At 39.8% G+C, this 10178-nt stretch overlaps 1 protein-coding gene across 1 annotated transcript; it reads right to left on the bottom strand.

Annotated features, from left to right (window-relative positions):
- Window positions 1–8154: 8154 nt before the first annotated feature.
- Window positions 8155–9512, bottom strand: LOC148695855 (uncharacterized). Its single transcript, XM_088697194.1, has 2 exons — window positions 8504–9512; window positions 8155–8192 (listed from the first exon to the last, which is right to left on the bottom strand). The coding sequence occupies exons 1-2, from the start codon at window positions 9510–9512 to the stop codon at window positions 8155–8157; spliced, it is 1047 nt and encodes a 348-aa protein (XP_088553320.1).
- Window positions 9513–10178: the final 666 nt, after the last annotated feature.

Below are 10178 nucleotides of genomic sequence, written 5' to 3'. Positions count from 1 at the left end.
ACAAGGTCACCCCTAGTTAATTTAACAAATTTTAACTTGGGCCAAACTGATGTGACATTTTCAATAAGTTGGGTACTTATTTGGAATGATAAAAAGAGTTGAGACCAATTTGGAATAATACTAAAAGGTTGAGTGGTTTTAGGTACTTAATCATTTTATTTATGTATTTATTTTTATAGTGTACTATAGGTAAAGAGTGAGATTAAAAAATTATAAACACATTAAAAATAAAAATATCAAAGTAATTTAAAAATACCAAACATATTAAAAAAATTATAATAATTAATTTACAAGTGCGAAAAATATGAACAAATATGCAAAGGCTGGTGATCGCATCCTCTACGCTTTGAGTATGAGTATATCGTCGTTTGAATTTTTAAAACCATACAAACCCTCATGAATAGTATTTTTAAGGGAGTTCAAAATAAATAAAATTCATAATCATTAATTTACTAGTCTGAAAAATGTGAAAACATATACAAACGTGCAAGGTTCCTCAACCTCCAAACGCAAATCCCTTCATTTTGCATATCCTTGAATATTTGGTATTTTGCAGTAATGTACCAATATTTTTTCATTAGGCCCTTATTTTGGAGTATGTAATACTTGAAAGACAAATGTTTTTTTTTTTTCATGTTTTTAAGTAATATTAATGTGACAATGCGGTATCCATGTACTAATTTAGTATTATATGTTTTCTATTTTATTTTTTATTCAAATTATATTTTTCATTTTCATTATTTATTGATTTAAAATATATTTTATTTAATCGGTAACGGGTCGGTTCATATTACCTGATAATATTAACGAGTCAACATTGGATCGGGTCTTATTACTTGTTTACTTTAATGGGTGTTACATGACACGACCCATTAAGATATCGGGTATGTCAGAAAACGACATGAACATGGAAAACGCAACACAAATACCAAGTCTAATTTTTTTCGTTGTTTGCAAGAACACAACCAACCTAGTCAACTAACAATAGAAGCATGCTAATTAATGTTAGTTTAGAGAAAAATTAGAGAAAAGTAATTAAATTCAATGCTAAATGATGTGTCATATTTTAGGTTTGTTAGATTGTTATAATAGTCTAGATGTAGTGGAATGCAGGTAAATGCACAATCTCTAAATATATAGACTCGAAATTCGTTGGTACATGTAACATGTCACATCCCGGACCGGGGGGGGGGACCACTTCCTTGGCCCGCTCCACCATCGTAGCACGATATTGTTCGCTTTGGGTCCCGACCACGCCCTCACAGTTTTGTTTCTGGGAACTCACACGAGAACTTCCCAATGGGTCACCCATCCTGGGAGTACTCTCGCGCGCTACTCACTTAACTTCGGAGTTCCCATGGAACCTGAAGCCAATGAGCTCCCAAAAGGCCTCGTGCTAGGTAGGGATGAGAATATACATATAAGGATCACTCCCCTGGGCGATGTGGGATGTCACATAACGCCCCCCCCCCCCCCCCCCCCGAGTATATTTAATTTTGGAAAATACTTCCGATGATAGGCCCAAATTAAATGCTTGTTTACATTACTACCAATAATCACGATTCTTTATTTAATCTTCTTAATTCCACACATGATTTGTAACCATAATTCTCTTACCAAAACATACGTTTATATTCTAAATTTATCACTGTTTTCTTCTCTTAGATCAAATACCATTCTAAAGATTAATTTTCGATTATTTAAGGCTGCATCTAACCCTATTAGACTGCCTACGTACCCTTGAGCGGGATCAAGCCTGTCATAGTTCACAATTCAATCTTTTATCCATTTCCGAAAATATTCTAGTATCGGCCATATTCAACATTAGCTTTTACAATCGAATCACATCAAATGGGTACCAATTACAGACTTAAAATATCAAAATTTGCATGAAAAAGGCAATGTCGGCCAACTAGCCACGCGCTGTCGCCCTAACTCACAATATCAAATGGCTGCCCCGACTCGCCGGAAAATTCAACTATTTCCAAAAATTACCAAATTTTCATACCTGTGGCCAAGTCCAATTTATCTAGTAAGTGGCCTGAAAATGCCTTAATCCGTCGGAAACCCTAGAAATGGGTGTTTCTTGATTCGTCCTCAAGTCGATTCCAACGCTCCAACCAATGATTGGGCATTGTTCCTGGGCTCAAGGGAAGTTGTTTGATGGTGAGGATCGATGACACGACTCACGGAGACGGCGAATCGCCGTCGAAGTACCGCCGCACCCACCGATGTGGTTTTCTTGAAAATTAAGGCTAATATCTTCGATTTTTGGGTGAATATGGAGGGGAGATTGATGTTAAGTGGTTTCCAAGTGGCTCCGCGTTGTGAATCACCAAAGAAACGCCGGATATGGCGTCGGAAAATCGATGTAGAGCTGGGTCAGGTATGGTTTGCACGGGTCGAAACCAGGTCGGGAAGGTTTGGCTGCTTTTCTCCTTCCCTCCTTTCCTTCCTTCCTTCTTTCCCCCATTGGGCACTCCCCTTCACCCTTCTTTCCAATTGGCCCCCCCTCTCCCATTTTCTCCCTCCCGTTGGTCTCTTCCCCCATTCTTTTTCTTTCCTTCCTTCCTTTCTCCCCCCCCTCTTCCCGGGGTATATTTCCACCAAAACACAAATCTGGAATGTTCCAGAATCATGGGAAAATGACTATTTTGCCCCTACTTTCCTTCATTTCTATTTCATTTGTTATCACTCCGTTTTACGAACAGTTTTCGCCTATGCGCTCATAGGATCGAACTCTATTCAAATATGCCAAGAAATATATTAAAATATATGAGGATAAAATACGTCCTCATAAATTACGTTTAGCCAACTGAGGCCATTTTCGTCTTTTTACCTTATCAATAAATTTTATAGCATAAATTATAATAATTTCCAGACACAAAACTTTAAAAGTTCTCAATTCAATTTTTTTATAACCATAAATCAATTTATTTTCGATTTTCCCCACATATTCATATATTTAAATTTTCAAGGTATTACAGTACATATATGCATGTATTAGTGAGTGTGCACATAATTCAACCCTAGGGATGAATGCTCTGAATTGAAACTAAAGAGCATGCATGCATGCAGAAATCAAGATAAACATGTTGTCAACTGGCTTTTGGTATCAAGATATTTTTCATTCTAATTTTGAAAAATCTCTCAAATTCGAATCTCTATTCTCACTATATATTAAGAAGATATTAAACTTGATGCTCCATCCATCTAGAACAACCCTCAAAACAATCCAAAATAAGAATTTTCACAGTCTTTCAAGAAGTTCTGTCAGTAAAGCAAGCCAAGCTTCACGGCCCTAGGGAAGCCCAAAGACTCTCCCCTCTCACAGTAGAAGGAAAGTGGTTCATGTAACTCAACTGGTGATCAGTAGTATATTTTGATCTTGGGCTATATCTATCCCTTAAACTACCACGTTAGATCACAACAAAACACAAGTTGTCCCACTAGTCCTACATTTTCACTGCAAAGTCCAACATTATCCCACTTGTTGTATGTTTTTTTCTAGGATTCATGAGTGGCCACCATACGTGCAATCACTATCGTTGCTAGTTCAAAAAACAATCCGGTAATACATGTCCTGAATAAAAAAATTAATTAATTTTATACTTGCAAGTGTGCATTGTAGTAATCCGAACGAAGACATGCAAGTTGAATTAGGGCTATCAGAGTATCGACCTTTAAGGATTCTATGTTAGAATATAAAGATTTTTTACTGTACATCGTGAGTATGGAATATTTTGAATGTTTTGAACATTAGATTTTTATTTTTTTTTAAATATAAAATTGAGATATAATGACAAAAACACTTGAAGTATTCCCACATTTTGGTACAATATGAGCATCAAACGCAACAATAATGTAAGGGCTTCAATCTAATATTAGAAAGTTTTTTTAACATTGCAAAAGAGTGTGAGCAATCAACTCAAAACAAATTGGCATAACCGTGACCGTTCATATAGAAGGGGAGGGAAGGGGAGGAAAAAAAAGAGGGGAGAGAATCCTTCTCCGCGCTCTACACACTATCCCTACTCCACTCCTGCACACTCTAGAGTACTAGGCTACTAGGCTGCCTTCTGCTGCTTCTGCCATAAGGTCTAGTAGTCTGCATCTTTACAGACATATCTATTTCATCGAGTCTCTCTTTGAAACGATGCTTATATCATTACGTCATTTTTGTGTGAAATTTCGCTACCTTAGGACCGTAATAATTTGCTGATTTTCTTCCGCTTTGTCACCTGTGCTTCTTTCTCTGTTGAGCTGCAATGAGTTTGTGGATGGTTGCGCACTCGCTCTGCTTGAGAAATTTTTTATTGTGCCTGGAGAACGGATAGTACACTACGTGTTTTTATATAAATGGTGAAAAAATTTATTTTTTAAGTTATTATGTTTTAACATACATATCTCATCATTAGTATAATGATACGTGGTATATCATACCATGTTCTGATCACATTAAAAAATCTCTCGCTCTGAGATCTTGCTTTGATTTATGGAGTTTACCAAGAACATCAAATCGGATAGATAATTGGGTGGATTTAAGAAATGAAACTTGGGCTAGGACTTTAATAGTTTTTTCACTAGCTAATCGTTATTTAGGCCCAACCATAAACTTTTGTTAGTATTGGGCTCAGCAGTTGCGCATCAAAGGTAAACCCAATAAGTCAAGGCATGGAGAAAACTTCGATACGAGCGTCTAGATCACAGGTAACGTATCATTTGATTCATTTCCTTCTTCCAACTAATTTGTGGCCTTCACCATGTGTGTATGCCGTCCTAGTGTGACAGTCACGTTGAATACTCTCTTCATAAAAATATTCTCAATTTTCATTATTTTCTTTTGATATGGCACCCGTGTCCTTTTTTGATATCATTTCTTAACCAAAAAAGAAACGTTAATCGAAGCACCCCTCCAAATAGAAGAAATAATGCTTTTCAATAAATGTATTTCATCTTAAAAACAGGTATATATACAACCCTATACAAATATGGAAAAGAATAAGGGAAGAATAATTACATCCTAAACTAGGAAACTTAATATAGTAGGAATCCCATAATTACAGGAATCCTAATACAAGTCAACACTCCCCCTCAAGTTGGTGCATAGATGTTGCACATGCCCAACTTGTCTAGAAACCTGGAGAACTTGTCACTAGAAACCGCCTTCGTGAGAATATCTGCGACTTGGTCGTCCGTTCCTATAGGAGGAACTTCAATTACTTTACTATCCAGCTTCTCTTTAATAAAGAACCGGTCAACCTCTACATGCTTAGTCCTATCATGTTGCACGGGATTATGAGCAATATCACGAGCAGCTTTATTGTCACAAAACAACTTCATCGGCTGATCATGTTTGACCCCCAAATCTTGTAACAGAAACCGAAGCCACAATAGTTCACAAATACCGAGTGCCATGCCTCTAAATTCGAATTATGCACTTGACCTTGAGACAACATTCTGCTTCTTGCTCCGCCACGTTACTAGATTTCCCCCAACGAAGGTGAAATACCCGGACGTTGAGCGCCTATCATCCGTTGATCCTGCCCAATCAGCATCAGTATAACACTCAATGTTGAAATGCCCATTTTTTCGAAATAAAATTCCTTTACCAGGGCTCCCTTTCAAGTAACTCAATATTCTCATAACTGCACTCATGTGTTGTTCTCCTGGATTGTGCATATATTGACTAATAACACTTAAGGCATGAGCAAGATCCGGCCTAGTGTGGGCCAAGTACATTAATCTTCCTACCAACCTTTGATACCTCCCTTTATCAACCGGTACTTGGTTCTGATCGATACCCAACTTCATTCCTTCGGCCAAAGGAGTAGACACCGGCTTGCACGCCGTCATACCGGTTTCTTCCAACAAGTCAAGAACATACTTCCTTTGTGATAGAAATATCCCGGACTTGCATCTCAATACTTCAATCCCAAGGAAATATTTCAAAGAACCAAGATCTTTCATCTCAAATTCTGTGGACAAATAATTCTTCAAGGCTGCTTGCTCAACCAGATCGTTACCAGTAACCACCATATCATCCACATATACGATGAGAACTGTAACCTTTCCGTTCTGGCGTTTCAGGAATAACGTGTGATCCCAATTACTTTGCCTATACCCAAATGCCCTCATAGACTTGGTAAACCTACCAAACCAAGCTCTTGGAGATTGCTTTAACCCATACAAAGATTTCTTGAGCCTACATACCTTCCGTTTCCGTATGTTCGAATCATTGCACCCTGGTGGAAGGTCCATGTAAATCTCCTCAGTTAGATCTTCATGAAGGAATGCATTTTTTACATCGAACTGTTGCAGAGGCCAACCCAAATTTGCTGCTATGGACAGTAGAACACGAACTGTATTGATCTTTGCCACTGGTGCGAACGTATCAGTGTAGTCGATGCCATATTTCTGTGTATACCCCTTTGCCACCAATCGTGCTTTAAAGTGATCTACCGTTCCATCTACTTTGTATTTCACTGTATAAACCCATTTACATCCTACAGATTTCTTTCCAGCTGGCAAGTCAGTTATTTCCCAGGTAGCATTCTTCTTCAATGACCTCAATTCCTCGTTCATTGCATCTTTCCAGCGAGAATCTGCTAAAGCCTCCTGCACACTGTTAGGAATAGATACAGTAGATAATTGATATACAAATGACTTATTTGATTCTGACAGGTGACAGGTAGACACATAGTTGTTTAATGGGTATCTGACCTTTGAATCTGAATTTAGTTCACTCAAGGAATACTTGTGTTTACACTTAGGATCTGCCTCATAAGCGGGTTTGGGGATACCTCGGTTAACACGCTCTGGAAGGCGACGAAGTTGAGGTGCATCCGGTGTAGGAGACGATTGGTTATGAGAATTAATAGAAGACAAGTTTGTGCCTTGACCTGATATGACACCTGAAGAAGAATCTTGTGAAAAACACTGCTCGGTCCCATTGCCAAACACGGGCTGCTGCTCACTTTCAAGACCAAAACTTGTGGGACCCGTGGGCTCAATCTCAAACCCAGAACCTGTGGAACCTGTGCAGACTGCGAGGGCTGCTCTTCTCGCAGCTCATTTCTCGTCACGGGAAAATAATCAAAGGTCAGAACATCACCCTCTCGAGTCAGAACTTCACTCTCTCGGTACTCCCCCTGAAGTGAGGACGTGGAGGAATGAAAAAACATCTCATCCTCATGAAAACTCACATCCTGAGTAATGAACATTTTTTTACTCGAAGGATGATAACAACGATACCCTTTCTGGGTAGTAGCATACCCCAAAAAAACACAACAAAGAGCTCTAGGTTCCAGTTTAGTCTTCCGGTGAGGTGGATGGAGGTGAACAAACGCAACACACCCAATGACCCGTGGGGAAAGATTGGGAGTCGGAGGGCTGCTAGTCTGAGATGTGAGGGCCTGAAATGGCGTATGGAAGGTGAGAGTCCGAGATGGAAGACGATTAATAAGGTAAGCGGCGGACGTAAGTGCCTCTCCCCAATAATGGAGGGGCAAATGGGCCGAAATGAGGGAGGCACGAACCATTTCTAACAAATGTCGATTTTTCCTCTCTGCAACTCCATTTTGTTGAGGAGTATACGAGCACGTAGTCTGATGAACAATGCCATGCAACTCTAAGAATGAATGAAGTTCCATATTAACATATTCTCCCCCATTGTCACTGCGAAGAACCTGGATATGCCTGTTGTATTGTACAGCAACCATTTTGTGGAACCGTTGAAAGGCCAAACTAACTTCACTTTTCGACTTTAACAGAATAACCCAAGTCATTCGGGTACAATCATCAATAAAAGTAACAAACCAATGAGCAAGAGTAGCTACTTTTGACGGTCCCCATACATCAGAATGCACAATCATAAAAGGAACGGTACTTTTATTTAAACTGGGGGAAAAAGAGGTTCGATGGCTCTTAGCCAGTTCACAAACATCACACTTAAACTGAGAAACATCATTCTTGACAAATAAACTAGGAAATAACTTATGTAGATAACCAAAGGAAGCATGCCCAAGGCGCCGGTGCCACATCCAGATGTCTGACACTTTATTAGTAACTCCTCGAGGATCATCAACGGAAAGAGCTTGAGTCAGCAAGCTAGAACTACTGGTGGTCAACTCCAAGTAGTAAAGTTTCCCTCTTCTAATACCATAACCAATCGTCTTCCGCGTCCGGATGTCCTTAAAAACACAAAAATAGGGCCAAAAAATAACCAAACAATGTAAGGCAAGGGTTATTTGAGCAACGGACAACAAATTATAATTTAGAGAGGGAACCACAAGAACAGTATCCAGTTTCATGGTATCGGAAAGGGAAACAGTGCCCTCCCCAATAACAGGGACGGCATTACCATTAGCAACATTGACCTCGGTGTGTGGGGATGTGTTTAGTGATGGAACCTGTCTAGAATCACAAGTCATATGTTCAGTAGCTCCGGAATCAATTATCCATGTATTATTCATAACAGAAGTAGAAGTACTTAGTGCCTTACCATCACTTCCTGCCGCAGCTATCATGGCAGAGGCCTTGTCCGCTATCTGATCCGAATCATTCTTAGTTTCGGCAATGGAGGCTCGAGATTTGTTGCACCGAGGATCACGGGTCTTATCCCAATTCTCGGGATATCCAATCAGCTCAAAACAACGACTCTTGGAGTGTCCCGTCAGGCCACAGTGTGGGCACTTACCTTGTGGACGATCCCGGCTTGTCTGGCTAGGCCGAGATGATCCAGGCCGGTGTTGTACCCCTTCGCGGTTCGACCCAAGAGATGAGCCACGGGCCCTTGCTACCATGGCAGCGGGCTCCCCCTTTTCAACCTCTGGCTTCATTGCTTTCTTTCGATCGGCTTCTCGACGAACATATGCATAAGAAGCCTGCAGGCCAAGTGGGGGATCCTTCCGCAACACTTTTCCACGCACCTGATCAAAAACATCATCGAGACCACCAAGAAACACATAGACCCGTTGTCTCTCAGTGGATTTCTGAAACACTTTGATGTCATTCTCACACTCCATGGATACTTTATTAAAGTGATCCAATTCTTGGAATATCTCAGTGAGCTCCCCAAAATAGGTAGCTAAGGACCGGCCATGCTGATGAAGACGGGATGCCTTCTGATTCAACAAATAAATTCTAGCCTCGTCATTCTCATCAAAGTAGGCTGCCTTCAAGGAGTCCCAAATCTCCTTCGATGTAGACAACCGAATGTACCGTTTCATAACTTCAGGCTTCATTGAAGACAAAAGCCAACTTTTAATTTTTTGATCTTCAGAAAACCAATCATCATATTTAGGATCGTCTTCGCTAGGTGCCTTGATAGACCCACGAAGATATCCCATCTTCTTCCTTCCAGCAATATGAATTTGAATGAGAGGAGCCCATAAATCATAGTTCCTTTCATCCAAAACCATACCAATATTAAAGCTTGAATTCTCTGACTGCACCATAATTGGAGCAGCCACTGAAACAATCTGAGACCCAGCCCCCTTTTCTTCAGCCATCTGTCCGCTCCGGTGTTGACTGACACAAGACTCGGCAGAAAAACAAACAGCAGCAGGGAAGAGATCTAGAACACGTGGGACGAAGCAACAGGGCAGTAACCACCAATCTGGGGCTCGCTGCAATGGGTCAGGGAATGGGCAGCAACAACCCTAGGGTTGCTCGCTGCAATGGATCAGGTATACGGCAGAGAAAAAAAAAAATTAGGGTTCAGTGTTTCTTTCTAATCTGGCTCTTGATACCAAGAAGAAATAATGCTTTTCAATAAATGTATTTCATCTTAAAAACAGGTATATATACAACCCTATACAAATATGGGAAAGAATAAGGGAAGAATAATTACATCCTAAACTAGGAAACTTAATATAGTAGGAATCCCATAATTACAGGAATCCTAATACAAGTCAACACAAATTCTTTACTTTCTTCACCACAAATTTGCATTCTTTAGCAATGTTTTTCTTTTTCTTTAACAAACGATATTATCTACCCCAAGGAAGAGGGGGTGGGTTTAGCCTTACAATAGGCTAGGAATAATATGGTTCAAATTCGCCCTTGGTGAGAATCAAACCTAAGACCTCTCACTTATAAGTGAAAATGAATATCAGTAGACCGTAGTACTGAGTGGCTCTTTATCACTGTTAACATTCAAATGCACAAAAAAATTG

This window comes from Pyrus communis, chromosome 7, assembly GCF_041283825.1.
Source record: "Pyrus communis isolate YQ-2024b chromosome 7, ASM4128382v1, whole genome shotgun sequence".
Classification (NCBI taxonomy): Eukaryota; Viridiplantae; Streptophyta; class Magnoliopsida; order Rosales; family Rosaceae; genus Pyrus; species Pyrus communis.
Note: the sequence above shows the minus strand (reverse complement) of the source record. Positions and strands in the feature narration are given on the sequence as shown.

What these genes read in the sequence shown, in the direction of transcription:
- LOC148695855 (XM_088697194.1), bottom strand. Translation starts at nt 9,512, where the DNA reads ATGGCTGAAGAAAAGGGGGCTGGGTCTCAGATTGTTTCAGTGGCTGCT. An exon ending in AGCTGCGGCAGGAAGTGATG is followed by an intron (nt 8,193 to 8,503) that starts GTAAGGCACTAA and finishes TGTGTTTTTAAG; the next exon opens with GACATCCGGACGCGGAAGAC.